The 22,745-nt window shown below is 43.1% G+C and overlaps 1 protein-coding gene across 1 annotated transcript in view; it reads left to right on the forward strand.

The window, feature by feature from the left end:
- The window catches only part of LOC124545769 (larval cuticle protein LCP-17-like), a 141,935-nt gene extending 119,516 nt beyond the window's left edge, over positions 1 to 22,419 (forward strand). Inside the window, exons 2-4 of the mRNA XM_047124715.1 lie at positions 13,807 to 13,917; positions 19,941 to 20,071; positions 22,043 to 22,419. Coding sequence (XP_046980671.1) covers positions 13,807 to 13,917; positions 19,941 to 20,071; positions 22,043 to 22,313 — 513 coding nt within the window. The 3' untranslated portion in view covers positions 22,314 to 22,419. The remainder of the gene's footprint in view (positions 1 to 13,806; positions 13,918 to 19,940; positions 20,072 to 22,042) is intronic.
- The last annotated feature ends 326 nt before the right edge of the window (positions 22,420 to 22,745 follow it).

The raw sequence follows: 22,745 nt of genomic DNA on the forward strand, positions 1-22,745 counted from the left end.
CAGTATTGCACAAAGCTGTGACGATAAATAAGAGCAGATATAGTTGCAGTTTATTGAGGTAAGAATTTTGCTTTTGTTACTCAGAATACAGGGCCGAAGGTCAGCGCTGCTGTCCTTATAAAATTTATCAGGTTTAATTATTTCTGTTCAGATGGTACATTCGGTTCATGGTTCATTATCTAATTAATAATATTGTTATTCGTTTTTGGTCGATTTTCATTCTTTGATTTCTGTGAGGAGGTTATATTTGGCACCATTTTTCCTGTTTTTCATTTTAAACATTTCTGCGGGGAGGTTACAATTGTAGTCATGGAGTTTCCATTAGCAGCTATGGATTTACATATCCACGGTTTTCAAGGTTCGAAGTTGTCCTCTAGTGAACGTTTCACTTCAACAGACATTCATCTCATCAGGTGGCAGCATTCCGTGATGCTTTTCGTATACATGGCTTACAGTTCCCGCCATACGGCTTGTTGAGCCGTGGCCTGCGTCTTACGTGATACACAACGATCAGCTGTCGCTTCGCTGGGCGGTCTCTGAAGTATGATCAGGGCTTACGGTTACAGAGGGCTAGCCGCACTTAACAGCCAACAGCGCGGTAAAGTAACGATATTTGGGATCATCTGACATTAAATCATTATTCGCTATAAGTTTTCACTTTTAACAAATCCAGTAAAACATGGTACAGTTCCACTCAAATACATGACGAAGAAATAAACACCAAGGAGCAGTGAAACATTGTGTACAGTGATGACGTCTCACTTTCAATATGACAAGTTTATCTTGTAGCTATCCCGCGTACATGACGGATGAACACTGTTAATATTACAAATAAGTGTCTTCAGATGAACTAAGCATAGTGCTTTGCACCTGTGGTGAAGGGGTTACGCCTCTGATCAGTAATCAAAGCGGTCTCTGTCCAGGGTTCGACCCCGCCACTGCTTGAATTCTGAATCAAAATCATCAGCAACAGAGTCAGGAGACTTTCGGTATAAGAGGTCACAGTTCATACGCAAACGGTGTTATCAAAGAGGCCGGAGGAGCGGACAGAGGCTCAGGGCACTCCCTTGCATTCTTTTGGGTGGGGGGGGGGGGAGGAAGGGGGAGCGAAATAGTCTCAAAAAGGCGGAAGAACCAGCAATGATCAACGGCATGAGAATGCAGAGGATACCACTCAACTGGAGACACATAATGTATATTCACAGGACATGTGACCTGTAATTGAGAAAGCGTCATGATGATCTCCCCATAGGCAAAAGATTCCGGATTGGTCCCCATTTCGGATCTCACGGAGCGAACTGACATGGGCGAGGTGGACAAAACAACAGGGGGATAACGTTCCTCGAGTCGAAGCATGGAATGTCAGAAGTATGGACATGGTACGGAAGCCACACAATCTGTAACGGAAAATGCCAAGACTCAATCTACAAAACAGTAAACTGAAATGCCATAAAGACAAGGATACCTGGTCAGACGAGTATAGGGTAATATAAGTAGGAACAGAAGACGTTATAAGAGGAGTAGGATTCGTTTTGAACAGGAAGGTAAGGCAGAGAGTGAGTTAATGCGAGCAGTACAATGATAGGGTTGATCTCATCAGAATCGACGGGAATCAAACACCGACAACAATAGTTCAAATAAAATGGCCGACGTCGCAAGCAAAAGATGAAGAGACAGAGAAAGAATACGAGGACATTGAAAGTCTAATTCAGTACGCAAAAGGAGAGAAAGATCTAATAGTCACGGGAGATTCGTATCCGATTGAGGGGGAGGAGTAGAAGAAAGGGTTACGGCAGAATGTGGACTTGGTACTAGTAATGAGAGAGGAGGCAGAGTAATTGAGTTCTGCAGTGAGTTTCAGCTAGTAATAACGAGTATTCTGTTCAACAATCACAAGAGGAGGAGGTATACTTCGTAAAAGCCGGGAGATACGGGGAGAATTCAGTTAGATTACATCATGGTTAGGCGGCGATTCTGAACCCATATACTGAATTTTAAGGCATACCCAGGAGCAGATATATACCCATAACATCATTTAGTAATGATGAAGAGTATGCTGAAGTTTAAGAGACAAGTCCGGAAAAACCAACGCGTAAAGAAAAAGCATACGGAAATACTAAGGAAATCAAGACACGTTTATGGGATTTGTCGACATGGAAAATGCGTTCGACATTGTAAAATAGTGCAAGATATTCAAAATTCTGGGAGACGTTGTAGGGAAAGCTTGGTAATACACAATATGTATACTAACCAAGAGGAAAAAAATGAGGGTTGGTAACCACAATGAAGTCCTCGGATTAGAAAAGGTGTATGATAGGGGTGTAGGCTTTCGCACCCATTGTTCAATCTATACATCGCAGAAGCAGTGACGTAGATGAAGGAAAGGTTCAAAAACGCGATGAAAATTCAAGGTGAAACGGTATCAATGATAAAATTAACTGATGAGATTGCTATCAGTGAAAGTGAAGACGAACTGCAGGATGCATAGACTGGAATGAACGATCCCATGATTAGAAATATGAATTGAGAGAAAATCGGAGAAAGACGAAAGTAATGAGAAGTAGCAGAAATGAGAACAATGAGAAACTCAACATCAGGCTTGATGATCTCGAAGTGGATGAAGTTAAGGAATTTTGCTACCTAGGCAGCAAAATAACTCACTATGGTTGGAGCAAGGAGGACTTAAAAAGTAGTACAGAACTGGAAAATAGGTCTTAATCTGCGGAAGAAATTCCTGAGAATGTAAGGAGTACAGCATTGTATCGTGTTGAAACATGGACTGTGGGAAAACTGGAACAGACAAGAATCGAAGCATTGTAAGTGTGGTGTTACTGAAGAAAGTTGAAATTTCGGAGGACTGGTGAGGTAAGGAATGAGTAGATTCTCCGCAGAATCCGTGAGGAAAGTAACATATGGAAAAGAACGACAAGAAGAAGGGACTGGAATATAGGACTTCTGTTAAGATGTCAGGCAATAACCTTAATGGTTAATCGAGGGAGCTGCAGAGGGTAACCTTTAGAGGAAGAAAGAGATTGGAAAACATCCAACAAACAATTGAAGAGATAGGTTGTACGTGCCATTCTGAGACGAAAGGGTTGTCAGAGGAAAGAAACTCGTGGCGGACCGTGTTAAACCAGACGGATGACTGATGACTTAAAAAATTTAAAAAAGGCGCTTAGTGTTTATTGTTACAGAATATGCTTTCGTCTTAAAATTTTTATTCACTCGCTGACTCTAAACCAATGAGTTTTTGAGGGCAGTTTCGTAACAATCTATTTATTGAGAGTTAAGTAAGACGGAAGGGAGATTGTCGCCTACCGTCTCATCGAGGTCATTGAAGATGCATGCCCTGTCAAAGGAAACAGTCTGGTATCTTCGTGTAGCGATTTAGAGAAATGAAGGAAAGCCTAAATTCAGATAACTAAATGCAGGTTTGGGCCGTCGTCTTCGTGAATGCGAGTCCAGTGTGCAAACCACTGCGCCACCTCGTTCGGGGAAGAATGGTTTCTATATAATGCTGGCATGAAGTGTTGTTATCACCTACTTGCCCGTAGCTACCATACGGAAGACGATAAGTCAAATAGTTAAGAATATACCTCCTGAAGTGCTTAGCTGAAAGTAACAGGCTTGGAAAACATATAAAAAAAACAAAAAAAAGAACAAACAAACAAACAAAACAACGTTATGAAGCTTATGTTCCGTCGATAACTTACTTACATCAAACCTAAACTGTCGGGGCAAATGTTTTTTAAACTGTAGGTGAGTAGGTGCTGTGTAGTATAGATCGAATTAATTCCAGTCTTTTTCTTAACTGCTACGGGACCATGTGGTCCAAAACTGCTTAGTCACGGAACGGGTCAGTTCATTGTTTACAGAAAGCAGACTAGATAATCTATAAGGAAATTAATTAATGAAATTGTAGTAGTAGGGGCAAAAAAGAGGAAGTAAAGTGCAGGGCCGAAATTACACTACACAGTTTTCTTAAAATAATTATTTACAAAGAAATTCGAAATTCAATATTAAAACCCAACAGACTTTTTTTATTTTCACAGGATTAGTAACACATGTTGTGTAATCCATATCACAACTTATGATGACCTAGTGCTATAAAACATAACAGTTTAACAGTGTGATAGTGATTCACTTAAAGCCAAGCTGAAACTACACATTTTACATGCTAACTATAGCTCAGGAAGGTGAGGTTTGAAAACTGACACAAATTTCATAGATCTTAGATAACAACTATACAAGTTGAAGTATGAGTTAGTTAACTTCGCTACGTTTTCACGAATTCGGCTTCATTTAATTCGAGAAGAATAAATTAGCAATTACCACCACTCGACTTGGCCACGTTTAGGAGGCTTGCAATGTCTGTGGTGGATTTTTTGCTCAGGTGACATGCAATATCTAGCTCACTTTGGGAAGTCACTGAGCTCTCCTGAAAGACTCATAATGCATTTACTGCTCCTCTGATGACAACATAATACTCCACGCCTCCTTTTATACTGACGGGTCCACCTCCCGTAATCCCGGATTACATAGGGGTGTCCTGGGTGTCCAGATATTTTTGATCAGTTAGTGTCCTTTGACGTTGTAATTAAGGTGTTCGTCTGCTAGGTACGTAAAAGGATTCATGGTCACATGGTACCGAAATATAGAGGATGCAAATAACAAAACGCAATGCTATTTACGCATCAGAAATGATAAAATACAAAAATGTAGACGCGTATGGAATACGATTGGGAGAGATGGGATAAGGAACTGTGAACTATACAAGCAGACACTAGGGCCACATCTATGGAGTAAGTGTGTAAGAAACCTGCTTATAACAATTTACCTTCACCTGTTTAAACAATTACCGGACCAGTTTCAGGCAATACCGACCGTCAGCCGCAGCTATAGAATATGTAATCACTAGGTGCTAAAATAGATCTCCTATAAAGTTTTAAAAGTACACTCCCGTATAAAATTTTTTCTTTGCTAATATAGCTAATTGTATCCTATACCAACGTACAACAATCCGTGAAAAAAATAAAAATAAATGACCGCAAAAGTGATGGATTTTACCACCCGTTGACTATACATGTTCTAAACGGCATATGATGCGATGAAAAAAAGGGTTTGAAAAAAATCAACAAAGAGTAATACCAGCAGCTGATGCCGGCACTTACAGGTCCAAAATGACTTTCACACCAAACTTTCTAGAACTACATCCACATGATTACTCTACAAAGAACACTTAAGTGTTTTGGAGAGGATGCATAGAGCCAATTTCAGAATATATGTCTACCGTTCTACTCTAGAAACACACTTGCGATAATGGAGACTTACATCTTCCTGTGCGAACTTCTGGTTATGACAAAATGATATTTTCTACCTATACTACGTGACCAAAAGTATCCAGACCCCTGGCTGAAAATGACTTACAAGTTCGTGGCACCCTCCATCCGTAATGTTGGAATTCAGTATGGTGTTGGCCCACCCTTAGCCTTGATGACAGCTTCCACTCTCGCAGGCATACGTCCAATCCGGTACTGGAAGGTTTCTTCGGGAATGGCAGCCTATTGTTCACGGAGTGCTGCACTGAGGAGAGGTATCGATGTCGGTCGGTGAGGTCTGGCACGAATTCGGCGATCCAAAACATCGCAAAGGTGTTCTGCAAGATTGAGGTCAGGACTCTGTGCAGACCAGTCGATTACAGGGGTGTTATTGTCGTGTAACCACTCCACCACAGGTTGTGCATTATGAACACCTGCTCGATCGTGTTGAAAGATGCAATCGCCATCTCCGAAATGGTCTTCAACAGTGGGAAGCAAGATGGTGCTTAAAACATCAATGTAGGCCTGTGCTATGCTAGTGCCACCCAAAACAACAAGGGGTCCAAGCCCCTCTCCATGAAAAACACGAGCACACCATAACACCACCGCCTCCGAATTTTACTGTTGGCAATACACACGCTGGCAGATGACGTTCACTTGGCATTCGCCATACCCACCCCCGCCATCGGGTCACTACATTGTGTACCGTGATTCGTCACTCCACACAACATTTTTCCACTGTTCAGTCGCCCAATGTTTACGCTCCTTAGACCAAGCGAGGCATCGTTTCACATTTACCGGGATGATGTGTGGCTTATGAGCAGCCGCTCGACCATGAAAATCCAAGTATTCCCACCTCCCGCCTAACTGTCACAGTACAGCCTATTACACATTACGACCCTCTTCAAGTGTCGGCGGTGTCTGTCAGTCAACAGACGAGTTCGACCTGTACGTTTTTGTGCTGTATATGTCTCTTCACGTTTCCATGTCGCCATCACATGCTAAACAGTTGACCTACGGATGTTTAGGAGTGTAGAATACGTCACACACTTACGACACAAGTGACACCCAGTCACCTGACCACGTTCGAAGTCCGTGGGTTCCGCTGAGCTCTCCATTGTGCTTTCTCAGGATGTCTAATGACTACTGAGGTCGCTGATATGGAGTACGTGGCAGTAGGTGGCAGCACAATGCACCTATTATGGAAAGCGAATGTTTGCGATTTGACTACAAGCCGCGTATGAGGATCGGCACCAAAACTGTTCTCAATATCAATAAATAAGGACTCAGCATGAGAAGCGCTGTCGATATCACGTCGGGTGAATAAAAAGGGAGCTGTGTTTCACAGGAACGAAGTTTGAAACCTTCCCGCCTTCTCTGTATGTCTCTTTTGATACGCAACCTTCCCTTCTACAATAACCTATGAAACCTTCCCTTACGATTTCTATCACTTGCTTATTAATAACAAATGAAATCTTCCCTTTGAAACTAATTCTCTTTCTCAATAATAATAAGCGCAATCTTCGCATACAAATTTAAAAGGCTGCTTATTAAAAGTGATTTGCTAATTATTTCGACGAAACATAGAATGTTGGTAATGAAATGATTTTACAAACGTTCAAATTGGACTTACTTTTTACAATAATCTTACAACTGGCATTGCGCAAACATACCTTCAGTAGTCTTGAGTTTCTCAAAAAAAATAATTCAATAATATTAGTTCCTCTGATGATAATAGTTAGCCGATGTCTCTGTACACCCGTTTATAATCTATTGTAAATCATAGCTGGCAAATACACCGCTCCTCTCAACCTTTCGCTTCAGACCTGCTACCGACTCGCTTCACATCTCGCTTACTACTGACTTCCTACGAACGTTAAAGTGCGGTCTCTGCCGCCAACAATGCTTTGTGGGCAGACAATCCCTACTACCATTACAAAATGTATCAATGCGCGGTCTTTCCCGCTCTTTTCTTAAAATGTGTCTATGCGCGGTCTCTCCCGCCCTTTTTAAAATGATATCAAGTGGTTCAAATGGCTCTGAGCACTATGGGACTTAACTGCTGAGGTCATCAGTCCCCTAGAACTTAGAACTACTTAAACCTAACTAGCCTAAGGACAACACACACATCCATGCCCGAGGCAGGATTCGAACCTGCGACCGTAGCGGTCGCGCGGCTCCGGACTGTAGCGCCTAGAACCGCTCGGCCACTACGGCCGTCTAAAATTATATCAATGTGCGGTCTCTCCCGCCAACAATACTTCGGTGCAGACATTCCCTGCTACCACAATTATTTCCACAATGACAAATATTAATTATTCCTACTTAATCCTATTAATAAAATATAAATATCTCTCATAAATTGTGGTTTGACAACAGACAATAGAAATACACGCGTCTTACAAGTTCTCTGAATGCGTAGCGATTAGGAGTCGATAGAACTATTTCATAACGTAGAAACACAGTAATCGTTCCTAACGAAGGGCCGTCAGAGATGGTGAAGACGACGTAGCAAGAGCTATACCACGCTGACGTCAAAGGGCGCAACAGCAACAAAAACCTAACTTTGAAATGGACAGAAAGTCCGCTATCAAGAAATGAATTTGTAACATAATTATGCTTCGGACTGCTCTGGGCATGCTTCTCAGACGATGTGCGAATGATTTGCAACAGCGATAATCACATATGGAGAGTACCGAATCGTACAAGGTGACTGAAGTACAAGACGTCCATCCAGTAGGCAGTACGAATGTAGCGATACTATGCAAGACTTTGGCAGTCTCCTATCCCCAGGTTTTAGGCCCATGGACCAATGCATCAGGGAGCGTTTGAGAATTAAACACGTCAATTCCAGCCGCAGCATAGTTCATTTCTTAACCAGTCGCGGGCTATCCCCACGCATTTGTTGCATGTAAACCTCGAGTATTAGGCCGATTGAGCCCGCGGAGAGAGAGGGACGCCAGAACACATACTCGTAAACTGTGACGCTTGGTCGCAAGGAAGGCGACTAACACACTCACACGATGACATAACACATTCACTTAGAGAGCAGACCCTCTGGAGCGGTCTGAACGACGGGGCACACGTATCAACAGCATATATGCACAAAGAGCACTTGCAGAAACGAGAGTACAGGCCGCAAGGATACAGTGTATTTTCTGTCCCCATTAAACTGAAGCTAAGTTATAAAATGACTAAATGATATCTGGTGACTTGAATGGAAACTTTTGGGTGATACACGTTGCTTCCCCAATATGTTTAACACAAATATATCCCACACTTAAAGGTATTAATTTAATTCCTGCTTCAATTCTCAAGCCTACATATCAAAATGACTAATGGTATGTAGAGGGCAGTTTAAATTCGTAATCATACTCTGTCTGCCTCTAGATGTCGAAGTCAGCACCAGGAATAAAATTTCTGTGGCTCTGCAGAATTCCGGCGATCGTCGACCCTGATAATTCTTAAAATAGTCAGAGGTACAATCGGCCGCCTTGGGGATGCTGCCTTGGGTGCTATGACGTACTCAGTCTGTGGCATGGGAATCAATGCCCAAGTTGTGTATTAAGTTCGATAAAAGTACAGAAATTAATCGTACAAAATAGCGCATAAACGAATGTGGTGCATGCTTTACTGATTTCCCAGGATGCAAAGTTCCCTGCAAATGAAGGTACATCACATAATGTTCCGAGACACAGAAAAGGGAGAAGGAGAACAAGTGACAGCAAAAAAGTGATACTAGAACGAGCAACAGATCAATCCACCACACGTAGAAACTGATCACTATACAATAAGGAGCAAGTATAAGTACTAACATTGGCTTGGTTAAACACTAAAATTGCTAGCTAATAACCAAATACAGTTCTATAAGAATTAAACAATACTGACCACTTCATTATATTAGATACAGCGTTTATGTACGTATATTTTCCATTCATGATATTATATTTTTTCATAAATGATCTTCATAGCTACATTTCAGGATGCATCATCCTCTGCTATTAGATGGAATGTTATCGTAATTAATCATATTACATTCGGTATTCAGAAAGGCAGCTTTCAACAGTGCCGCTAATTACAGTTGAGCTGAAATCATACTATCCTATACCTGTCCGAAATTGCTAAATCAGCAGTAAGTAAGTTCATAGTTCACGTAATGTTCCATATATATCGCTCTCTCTCAGGCGTAATGAGTCTTTGATGCCATTTGCAAAGTAACGCGTAGGCATTTACGTTAAAGGAGAACAAGTGACAGCAAATAAGTGATACTAGAACGAGCAACGGATCAATCCACCACACGCAAAAACTGATCACTATACAATAAGGAGCAAGTATAAGTACTAACATAGGCTTAGTTAAACACTATAATTGCTAGCTAATAACCCAGTATAGTTCTATAAGAATGAAACAGTACTGACCGCTTCATTATATTAGACACAACATGTATGTAGAAACATTGTAGGGGTCTAAAGAAGCATAACTACTAAAACTATATCTAGTGATATAAATAAACGTGATTTCTGATAGTTACCGGAGCGTCACGGAAACAAATCCGTGTTGGACATTAATATTAAACTGTACGGCAGATGCAGAAACAGAGGACAATAGACGCTGGCCCGAGGAGTAGAGGAAAAGGAGTAGATGAGAAATAGAACCTAACCTCGATGTATGGATTACGTCTTCTGAGAGCGAGTGGTTCAAAGTATTGCTGAGGTCTGCGCTGTCGGATGGCGAGTAGTAGCAGTGGATGACGTGGTGCCTGCTCAGGAGTGAGGGGCTCAGTGTCTTTCGGAAACGCTTCTTTCTCGACACATCAGTGATGGCATTCTATAAATCTAAACTCTTCACTATATACCTATGTTTCATACATTCTTCGTAAACAAATTGGTAATATTAAGCATTTCTAAGTTTTAAGATACGAAGGTGTAATTCCGTTAAAATTTTGTTAAAGGGCTGAGTAACCAAATAAGCTTCGTTTTAAGTGCATGGCCTATATTTTCAGTTGCTTCTTGCGGGGGAACAATTACAATAGGAATGGAAAACATAATACCTATCCAGAATACAAACAGACTGCTACAGAAAAAAATGCCCAATCTATAGAAAAGTAAGTGTAATAGAGTCAGTCTCTAGGCTATATCGGAAAATTATATAAGAACAGAACGTGTTCCATAAGATCACGCACAGACCCTACGTTTTCCCTAAAGCAGCTCGTGGAGAAAACGCTGACCAAGAATTTAGAGATCCATATGATTTTCGTTCATCTTAAGAAAGTCTGTGGTAGCAGTCCCCTCCGTAAATAGTGGAGAATTGCATGAGTTGTTTATATGTTCATACAATTACGGTTTTGTATAATGCCAAAGTTTGGAGAATTGATGTAGGTACAAACATATGGAGAGATTCCAATTACCATAGGTTTAAGTCAAGCATGCACGATAGCACCTACATATTTAAAACGTATTTGAATTCCGCCTTAATTTTATGGTTGTGTCTGTAAATGATATCTTCTTCACTTTTCAGTCTGCTAATGACCAGGTCATTATTGCAGAGGAAGAGTATGACCGAAGTACATGGTTAGAAAGTTACACAGAGAGTATAAAAGATAAGTATCAACTGTTAATTTAGGGAAAAAAATAGTTACTGGAGGAGTGAACTACGACCTGATTTTAGATTTTGAAGTCGTAGGGTTTGTAGATTCTTACAAATTAACGAAGACGGATACATTGTAAAAGCGAAACTGAGACCAGAATTCGCGAGGTGGACAAGTAACCAAACAATTAAAACCGAGATTTGCGGAACACACGTATTATATCAGAAACGAAGACTGAGATATTAGAAAATTATTATAAATACTATATCTACATCTACCTCTACATCCATACTCCGCAAGCCACCTGACGGTGTGTGGCGGAGGGTATTTTGAGTACCTCTATCGGTTCCCTTCTGTTCCAGTCTCGTATTGTTCGTGGAAAGAAAGATTGTCAGTATTCCACTGTGTGGGCTCTAATCCCTTTTCGCGAGATATACGTAGGAGGGAGCAATATACTGCTTGACTCCTCGGTGAAGGTATGTTCTCGAAACTTCAACAAAAGCCGGTACCGAGCTACTGAGCGTCTCTCCTGCAGAGTCTTCCACTGGAGTTTATATATCATCTCCGCAACGCTTTCGTGATTACTAAATGATCCTGTAATGAAGCGCGCTGCTCTCCGTTGGATCTTCTCTATCGCTTCTATCGACCCTGTCTGGTACTGATCCCACACCGGTGAGCAGTATTCAAGCAGTGGGCGAACAAGTGTACTGTAACCTACTTCCTTTGTTTTCGGATTGCTTTTCCTTAGGATTCTTCCAATGAATCTCAGTCTGGCATCTGCTTTACCGACGATCAACTTTATATGATCATACCATTTTAAATCACTCCTAATGCCTACTTCCAGATGATTTACGGAATTAACTGCTTCCAGTTGTTGACCTGCTATATTGTAGCTACATGATAAAGGATCTTTCTTTCAGTGTATTCGTAGCACATTACAGTTGTCTACATTGAGATTCAATTGCCATTACCTGCACCATGCGTCAATTCGTTGCAGATGCTCCTGCATTTCAGTACAATTTTCCATTGTTACAACCTCTCGATATACTACATCATTATCCACAAAAAGCAATAGTGAACTTCCGATGCTTTCCACAAGGTCATTTATGTATATTGTGAATAGAAACGGTCCTACGACACTCCCCTGCCGCACACCTGAAATCACTCTTACTTCGGAAGACTTCTCTCCATTGAGAATGACATGCTGTGTTCTGTTATCTAGGAATTATAGTAACGTATGGAGTAGAAACAAGGGAAATTACAGCAAGAATTAAGAGGAACTTAACAGCAGCGGAGATGGGATTTTGGAGGTGTTGCTATGGTTTGACACCATCGGATAAAATCAAAAATGAAGACGTACGTTACAGAATGAACATGGATACCATTGTAATGGATCCAATCGAAGCAGAACAACTGTGATGGTTTGTACATGAATGCCGTTTGGGTGAGGACAAATGACCTAAGAATATGATGCAATTGATTTCATCTAATAAAGAAAGAGGTCGCTCTAATACAAGATGGGAAGATGAAGTCAGAAGAGTTATGTGACACAGGAACATGCAGTCGGAAGGTGTGCTGAATACACTTTATAAGGCTGCGAGAAGCAACTGTAATTTATCAAATCTCAGTCATCATCATCATCATCATCATCATTTAAGACTGATTATGCCTTTCAGCGCTCAGTGTGGAGCATAGTCCCCCTTATAAAATTCCGCCATGATCCCCTATTCAGTGCTAACATTGGTGCCTCTTTTGATGTTAAACCTATTACTTCAAAATCATTCTTTACCGAATCCAGGTACCTTCTCCTTGGCCTTCCCCGAATCCTCCTACCCTCTACTGCTGAATCCATGAGTCTCTTGGGTAACCTTGCTTCTCCCATGCGTGTAACATGACCCTACCATCTAGGCCTGTTCGTCCTGACTGCTACATCTATAGAGTTCATTCCCAGTTTTTCTTTGATTTCCTCATTGTGGACACCCTCCTGCCATTGTTCCCATCTACTAGTACCTGCAATCATCCTAGCCACTTTCATATCCGTAACCTCAACCTTATTGGTAAGTTAACCTGAATCCACCCAGCTTTCGCTCCCATACAACAAAGTTGGTCGAAAGATTGAACGATGCACAGATAACTTAGTCTTGGTACTGACTTCCTTCTTGCAGAAGAGAGTAGATCGTACCTGAGCGCCCACTGCATTAGCTTTGCTACACCTCGCTTCCAGTTCTTTCACTATGTTGCCATCCTGTGAGATTACGCATCCTACGTACTTGAAACCGTCCATCTCTTCTAACTTTGTTCCTCCTATTTGGCTCTCAATCCGTTTATATCTCTTTCTCACTGACATTACTTTCGTTTTGGAAATGCTAATCTTCATACCATAGTCCTAACATTTCTGATCTAGCTCTGAAATATTACTTTGCAAACTTTCAATCGAATCTGCCATCACAACTAAGTCACCCGCATATGCGAGACTGCTTATTTTGTGTTCACGTGTCTTAATCTCACCCAGTTAAAATAAAAAATCATTTAGTATTTCGGAAAGGCAAGGTGTCTTAGTCACTAGGTGACAGGTCAAACGCAAAGGGTAGCAAATAAAATAATGAAGTCGTAAGTCTCCCTGTTTCTAAAGTGGGAAAGGAGTTCGGTAGGTCGGGTGTGAGCACAGCAGGCGACGCGTGCTATCGGACGGGTTGCCCATCGGCCGCCGGCCTGAGAAATGCCAGCAGCAGAGGCGGGGACGGCGGCGGCACGCGGCCCTATCGCAACCTTTGGCGGCCGACCTCAGCTCGGCTGGGCGCCTTTCCTGGGAGCACATGCGCTCTTCTTCTCTCCCCCCTCCCCTGGCGCCTCTCCGTCCACCGGACGACAACGCAGCAGCTCTCGCCCCCGTATAAATAGGGCCCGCGGCCCGTGGTCGGTACATCAGTCCTTCCAGGTCTGCAGAGCACAAGAGACACTCTCAGCTTCTCCACCACCACCACCACTACCACCGCCATGTTCTTCAAGCTGGTAAGTCGGAGGCTGCACGTGGCGACGGGTGTTCCAATGCGTTGGACCACTCCTCTCGTTCACTCTCTCTCCCTCCCTCCGTCTGTTTGACTTCGCATTTCGAGCCGCGAAAGCTGTCAGTCCGGGCGGCGTCTGCACTCCGGCGCACCGGTGCACTGCAGGGCGCATACTCAGAGGCGCGGCCGGCGTCCGCTTTCTACTCGCTATCGCTCTCCCATTGTCTGCCACCCCGTGGGTAGGCCGCTTCTCAGAAGCTGCAAACGCCCACGGAAGTGCTGACCCACGCTCTCCCACGTCTCGTTCCCACTGCTGCGTCTGGCTTCCACTTGCTCTTTGCAATCACCATCCAAAGGCGTTTAGTAGGACAGAGAAAGACTTTCACAAGTCTAGAGAAGAAAAGCAAGTTAGTCCTGTCACGGTCGCCAAAATATTTACTAGCCTCACAGCAAGGTTTTTAGTGAAAGCTTCAGGTTCTAATAATTTCGTAATCCAGAAGTACGTTGCATCTCATCCTGTAACCTGGTTGAAGGATGAAGTTTGCACCAGCGTATTTATGGCAGAACAGAATGCACTAGTACTATCAGTGGGATGTGAGCTGAAGCAGTTCAGTTCTTGTCACTCAATGCATAGACCAGAAAAATTAAAACAAAAAAAGCTAGAGAAAATTCTTTCACACGTCCACAAATGACCAAGTTGGTCCAGTCTAGTCAAAAAAATTTATTCAACAGTTTGACAGCAGTTTCTATAGAAACGTTAGGTTCTTAACAATTTCATAGTTCTTACATACTATGCACCTCATGCAAACTGAAGAGTGCCCACAGTGACAGTGATATTACCTGCGTATCGCAGAAAAATCATCAATGTTGAGACTGTCTGTGGAATGAAAACTGAATTAGTCAGCTGCAAGAATAATGTTTTTTCTCTCTCTCCATTCTTTGTCCGGAGAAATAGACTGGGCTAGAGGAAATAGTTCCATACGTATAAACGTCACATAGAAGGTCTTGTCACGTTCACCAAAATACATTCATTAGCTTCAAAACAAGGCTTTATATGAGAAAAGTAATGTTCCAATAATCCTGAAACACTAGTAAACGCAAGCTGAAAAATGTAGACTTCTCCTATGATTTCACACGTGTTGTGTAGACCAGCATAAATTTTGAGAACATCTTTCTCAGTATGTGTACTATGATGACAGTACTAGCCAATTTGAAAAATCCTTTTATTGTCCGACTTTTGTAAATAAAAATTCCGAAATCTGCTTTTCAGTAGGCGTCGGACCAGTCAGATTAATTACTAAATACTACCTACAGTTTAATCACCAGCATCAACAGGAGGTTTTTACGGCTGGTGTATTTCACACGACAATCCTGTCTTTTGTGCTAGTCAGCATGTCCAGTTATACTATCATTCCGTTCTGTAAAGCTGACACAAAGTGAGATAATTGTGTCTCAAGTTTCACCGCTTGGTGACGATTTCCCTGTTTTATATTTGCAACATCGTCTATGCTCCTACATTTATGGAACTGACACGCATATTTCGTACATTACTGAATCTAGGAGGCGCATATAACGCACAGCTGCACTGAGGGCTCAACGCGTATTTCACCTCTGGCTTTGCTCCGTTGATGTAGAAAAATGAAGTTGCTCTGCAGTTTGAACTGCAGGTTAAACTGTAATTTTCCCTGCAAGCAATGAGTTGTCTCCTAGACTGGACGAAAGCAAATACACACCACATCGATTACGGCAAATCCTAGTACAGTACTAAGTTTTTCTAAACCGGAAGAGAACACCTTTATATGCCTGATGAAGACAGCGTCATTTACATGCGAAAGCCTTAGCTTCGTCTTCCGTTTTGTACGGGCACTTTCGCCTTAAGTTTTCTTTGTGAAACTCAAGTACAACACATAAGTGAACGATCCCGCGTTCAAGCAGAATACGCGCGCATTTCATGGGAAAGATCCATTAAAATTTAAACGCGAATATCCCTCTCTGAGGAACGACATGTCTGTCGAAGTCGTATTCAGTCCACATATGATCGTTTAACGTCATTTCACTTTCAGCTGCATCATCATCAGTCATGTCTTGCCTAGGAGTCAGCAGAGTTAAGTACGTATACGAAGGCGACATAAGCTACACAAATTTTGCCCTAGTTTCATAGCTTCAAGCTGACTTACAATAATTATAACAGCAATACCAGCCGAGAGCTTACATTTCTGGAACGAAAATGCAGTTTTAACGAATTTTTTGAAAGGTGTGAAACGTTTAAAAAGCGCAGTAGCGTTGATAACAGTGTTCCGATGTTATTTTCTGTCGTCCATACCTTTTAAAATGGCGGTGGAAGGGAAATAGCATTCTTCATCTCATCCGATTATTTAGCTTGTAGCTTTAAGTGAAAGTGAGGCATACACTACAATTTTAATATGGGTAATACCGTAAAAGTATTTGCCACATACGACGTTTCCCCGATATTGCATTTACTGGAGTCCTTCCCTGCCAGGGATAAGCGTTTGGTGAAAGCAGTCCGCCTGTCATGGAAACGGGTAGTGTAGCCACGAAGACATCACAGCGTGTCGCAACAGGTTTGAACGATGGACGGTTACGGGTGCAAGTAAATTTCCCGCCGTGTTAAGTGGAAGCGTGGATCGTCTGGTGACCTATCGAAAGAAGGACCCATCCCAATTAAGATGCTGGAAAGCGAACGCAGCGGCCGGAGCTCCCAGCAAGCTGGACAGCCTATCGGGCACGGTGACAGAGCACCTTTCTCGCCGCTGAGTGACGCTGGAGAGGACGCCATTGCGCAACGGGAGACTCTCGAAGGACCGTCCGGAAACGGGGGCAGCGCGCCGACGTAACGTCCGCCGGGCTATGAAACGAGGTCACCGCAGTGGGTCCTTGTGCTCGCCTCTACACACGGTCGTCTTCTCACGGTGTCGGCGCACCCACTGTTCACAATGTTCGGGTTTCTCTCAGTTAGATGGTCTTCGCGCACTCGAGACTCAATATTTTTATCTAACGAAAGGATATGTGGAATTTTGCATTATTTGCTTCACGTAAGACAGCGATTTCGAGGCATTAGTGATTTACGTAGAACGCTCCTTGGTGTCAACACAGTCCTTGTGGGCAGAAATGTTTTCGACTGAGGAGAGAGCAGTAAGAAATTGTGTTTCAAGACGGCGGAAATGTATAATGACTTTCCAAAAATGTGCTCCTATGAGGGAGAACTGACTCTTAAATGTACAACTCTAGTATAAACACATTTTCCGGAAAAGCACGGAATATCTGTTGCCTATTCTAACGAGGTTTCAATGTCTGCTGTCGAAAAATGGTTGTGACGAGGCTCACTGTTTCAGTGGGTATGTGACACACAGCAAATCACACGATGAGGACTCGATCCACGGTCAGACTTTCTAATGGAAAAATGCTAAATTTCGCCGTGATTTGGAGTACACGTAAAAGTATAGGTCCAGATGTAACTTTCTGGGTAAGACAGTTCAAGAGTCTTGACGAATGCAAGAGTCTAGAGCCTCTAACAAGACCATGGCTGTTAAATCACAACAGCAAATCTTAGGGTTGAATACCGATTTCTTTCACCGATTAAAGCTGCAAAAAGCAGTGATACTATACAGAGACGATATCGAGAAGAGCGGGGTAGAAATTTGGGGCAATAAGAATTTTGTATTTCAGCTGCGTTCCAAATGCATTTCAGACGAAAGTGTGAAGCGCTCAAGAGAGTGAACCCATTGAAGCGCAGCAGAACTATAAAGTCTTTCGACTGTTTCTCATACACGTTTTTCAAGTCTTCCCTACATCACTTGGGCCTTATCGGAATGGTTCCTTCGACAGACTCACCCATCCCTTCCTAGTTCTTTATGCTGTTTCCAAACTACTCTTCGGATTAGTAGATCTTTTTTGCTGTAGATTTCGACTTTTATCGACTTCATTGGTTATAACGGATTTCGATTAAGTTCATGTTTCCCTCAGTTGTACTGCTGAAGTACATACGTTCATCTTCTTTCGTAGAGTACATACTAGAAGTTGAAGAAATGGCAGCGAAATGTGCAGGGCGGGAATGTACAGCTAATGGTTACGTTGAATGCGTGTACTGTACAGTGTGGAGTGTCGCCACCTCGCACGCAGCTTCCTGGTGAGAGATGCGTGACACCGACGTCTTGGCAGTGAGGGCGGCAGCGCCTTTTGCGAGCGAGAGATGCCATCGGAAGACGTCCACTTGTTGCGCATCTGCCGACCTTGCCCTCTGCCCGTATCTGCGCTATCCCCGGTAGGAGGGGCCGAGCACGAAGTTCTTACGACAGGCGTCCACAGAATGTCAGGGACTCCCGGCATGCAAACCGCAAGAGCCTCGCCAGTGCGTTTGCTCTTCACGATATCGCGTGCCTTCTCACAGCGATGGCCGATGCGAGTTTCAGTATGTCGATAAATGGGGAGACGGAGTGGCGAGAGGGGGAATATCTGCGAGGACACTTCAGAAAACGTCAAAGAATAGTACAATTGTTGACGAAATGTGCGCATGGGTTTCATATCTCCTGGAAGTTGAATTAATATTTCCTTTGCAAAATTTCGGTACAAAGTGATAGTCTCCGATTAATATTTGACTTTGTTCAGGCCTGGTCTCTAGATAACGACATTACAAGAGACGAGTTCAGGTGAGAAATCCGGCAACAAGAAATGAGATGCCCACATTATCGACCGACCGATAAGCAATTTGCCCGAAGTGGTACTCAAGAAAATCTACCGTCAAATTTCTTCTGCAGTCATCACGATTGAAGTTCCCCCCGGTTTACCTAGACGGCCATTTATTTCTTGTATTCTCTGAGCGAACAACTGCAATCTATTATTATGTCGACTGGATGTTCAACCTTTATCATCCATTCCTCTTCGACTGTTCTGATCAGAATATCAGTCTCTCGCCCCAAGGCCGATACTGTACTCATTATCAGAAAAACATTTCATTCACCATTCGTACTTCTCACTAAAGCGAAAGTGTATCCGTATGTCAACACTTCTTTATTTCATGAATGAAACCGACGTTTAGAGAAAAATAATCCCACATACACCGATGATTGGTTCGGAACTGAAATGATAAAAATATGTGATCAACAAGTGATACTGTGATGGAGTCAATGAAGCTACGTCTTTCTCTAAATCACACTTGTAATCGGCTCAATATTTTTTTCCCAAAAGTATCAGTTCTGTAACCTGGAAAAGCAGGAGCGTATATTGCGACAACAAGTTGAAAGTATGATTCCGAATGGCGTTTGCAGTCATTCGCCTTTCACTTGCAGAGCAATTCCGCGTGAGCCACGCGTGAGGACCTCACTCTCTGACTCAAGCAGATGACGCCAATGAATCGTGACGTCAGTATTATCCTACAAACCACGAGTGAATACATCCCGGAATGGTTCATAACTGAAGCTTGCCAATGGTTGCCCTCCATTTTCTTTACCAAACACAGACTTTCTGGGATACTGCACGAGCGCATCAAATGAGTCTCGACGTTAGCGAGATTCAAGTCTCTGGACGACTAAGGACAGCTACGGTACAATGAGTGCATCGTTTACGATGACTGCTAATCTATCACCACATATGAGCAGCGTATTTTTGATTGAAGTCTTGTACAGTTCTGTTCTCTTCTTCTTACATCCTCTTCATCTCTCTCCTTCTCTCCCTCCTTCTTCTTCTCATCCACTTGCTTTCTTCTTCCTCCTCCATATCCCTCACCTCCGCCTCATCTTCTTTCTCCTACTTCCTCTTCTCATCCTTTTCTTCTCCTACTCCTCTTTCTCCTCCTCATTCTACTTCTTCCTCTTCTTCCCATTCTCTTCTTCTTAGTCCTCTTCCTCCTCCATCTCTTACTTCTTCTCTTCCTCTTCCTGCTCTTCCTCCCTTGCCTTCTTCTTCACTGTTACAAATACCATTGAAAACAGTATTTCTGACGAACACTGCTTATTTACTTCCCCAAAACCACCCCTGTACTGACCCTTGTGCTTCAATTGTCTGCCGCAGGTAACCGTGCTGTGCCTGGCCGCCGCCGCCATGGCCCTGCCCCAGAGGCCTGTCGCTGGAGGACGAGGCAAGGACGCCGTCATTGTCTCTGCCACCAACGATGTCAACTTTGATGGCTCCTACCGTTACAGGTGAGATGTTCGAGAAATCAGGCATAGTTAGGAACGTACAACTCAACATGCTTAAAGAGTAGTATCGAAGCTGTTTCGGTACTTCTTTAAGCTTTTCAATGCTCTCAAAGAAGCGTACGTCGATAAGGAATTAAATTCCAGAATGCTTGTCTTATTCTGCAGAGGTGTACGCTGTTTTGAAACTTCCTGGGAAATTAAAAATGTGTGCCGTTTCAGAACTCGGAACCGGAACTTTGAATTTCGTGGGAAATGTAATGAAAGAGCAAGGCTCGGTTTGCCTGTGAAAGAGGATGTTCCCAGTTCGGTTGCCAGTCTGGTACACAACTTTAGTCCCGCCAGGAAATTTCAAAGGAGGAATTCATTTATAAATGCGCTTCCAGGCCTGAATGGGACTTCATGTAGTTTCAAATACCGTGAAAAATCGATAGTCAGCAAGTAATGCAGTCCATTGCTAATTTCACACCCAAAATCGTTCGGTACCTATTTTACGTACGAGTACATACATTGACTTTTGTCTTCTTTTCACTCGGTTGCACAAGCCACGTTAACCTTGCAGGAACCGCTAATATCACAAATGTGTCCCTTTTTCTGGAAGTGACTTTCATTAACTTCTTTCTTCGCCTGTTATTTCTAGTCACTGTTCATTTCATAAATCTTCAACTATCATGACAACAAACTGAAAGTTATTCCATTCTTTTATGATACAGCATTCATATTGTTCACGTCTGTTCCATTTAACGCACTACGCCAACTAAACTCCCAGAAACCTAGCTCTGTACATAATAAGAGTAATTCATCGTATGGTACGATTTTTCTGAAAAAATGCTTTGTTGTTCTACAACGGTTATTGATATTACCTTGCATGACACACCTCACTTCCTTTTTTATCCTATTTATAAGTACTACTTCTTCCACTGTATATTCGGGAAAGATCTCAAAATGGTTCAAATGGCTCTGAGCACTATGGGACTTAACTGCTGATGTCATCAGTCCTCTAGAACTTAGAACTACTTAAACCTAACTAACCTAAGGACATCACACACACTCATGCCCGAGGCAGGATTCGAACCTGCGACTTTAGCGGTCGCGCGGTTCCAGACTGTAGCGCCTAGAACCGCTCGGCCACCTCGGTCGGTGGAAAGGTCTCAAAGTTACCTTTCTTCTCGTCTCTGTTACTCATGATACTTTGTTTTAGTTTTGTTGAAACGTGACCTAAATTTAGTACTAAATAGCCCGTAGTTTTCTTTAAACTTTTCGTCTGACTAAAGTACAGTATACAAAAAAAATTGTTATAATACTTAGTAAAAGCCGCTAAGGTCCTTGAACTCTTCATTTAATCAATACCTCCTAAGAAATCAGAAATCTCAGATTCGACACGGCGAAATCAGCGGCACGTGTGACGCAACTAGCTAGTTGCTCTTTCGATGCATCAGTGCTATGCCAGCTAGCGAAGAGCCTACCGCATGGGCTGCGTCTTCAGTTCAGAATTTATGGCACTTAACGGTACAGCCTTGACAGACAGTCATTTCCCGTCACACTAAGTCTTTACAGTGGAAGGCCCATTACCTTTGCGGTGAAGACTGATATACTGCCTGACCTTTAACCTCTGCGTAGGAGGCTGCTAGCCGGAGGTGCTGGGGTGATGGTCGACAGTCAGTGTTATATAATCGCGTGGATCAAGGTGAGGCGGTCCGTTTGATGCAGCCAGGCTGCCATCCACCTCACACACAGACTTGTGTCCCACGTGACTTGTTCCAAGTTTTCGCTTCTTCATAAAAGCACCTGAAGCAATACAGGAAGTGAGTGCGTGCACGTTTGTGTGTTCAGTATGAAGTCACGTGATACGTGATGCACTATTACAACAGAAATTGTAGGAGAAATATTTTTATTAATATTCCGATAACCTGCCTACATCAGCTATTCTGTGTGTTGTGGAAGACTGTTAACGCCACCTCGGCATTTCTCCCACAGCTTCGAGACGTCCGACGGCCAGCGCGCTTCGCAGGAGGGCGCCCTGAAGCAGGTGTCTGCCCCCGGCCCCGACGGTGACGGCCTGGGTGAAGCCGTGCGCGGCGACTTCTCCTACACCGACGACGCCGGCAACCAGTTCGCCATCCAGTACACCGCCGACGAGAACGGCTACGTGCCACAGGGCGCGCACCTGCCCACCCCTCCCCCAATCCCAGAGGCCATCCAGAAGGCGCTCGCCTACATCGCCAGCCAGCCGCAGGCCCGGTCTTAAGCGTCGCCACACCACCTCATGGACACCGCTCCTCTCGCTCTTCTTCTCCTCCGTCTTTTGTACAAACGCGCAACTCGTGACCAATAAAGTTTCGTACATTTAAAAAGAATGTCTCTTATTTGTCACCTTCATTCCACAAATCCTTTGACCAACCAGTGGATCCGCTAACCAAACATTTCAAACTGTGTGCCGGATCGGGACTCAAACCTGGAACCACATCATTCGCATTCAACGCTGTTGCCAAATGAGCTACCTAAGAGTAACTCACAATACGCAATGAAGACTTTACCTCTGCCAGTACCTTCACCCTATCTTCCAAATTTCACCGTAGCTTTCTTGGTTACGAAGCTGTCCTGGAAGAAAACAGTACGAAGAAATGGTTGTTGGACTGATTAGAATTTCCAATTCATGGCAGAAAAACGAGCTCAAACA

This window comes from Schistocerca americana, chromosome 8 (assembly GCF_021461395.2).
Source record: "Schistocerca americana isolate TAMUIC-IGC-003095 chromosome 8, iqSchAmer2.1, whole genome shotgun sequence".
Taxonomy (NCBI): domain Eukaryota; kingdom Metazoa; phylum Arthropoda; class Insecta; order Orthoptera; family Acrididae; genus Schistocerca; species Schistocerca americana.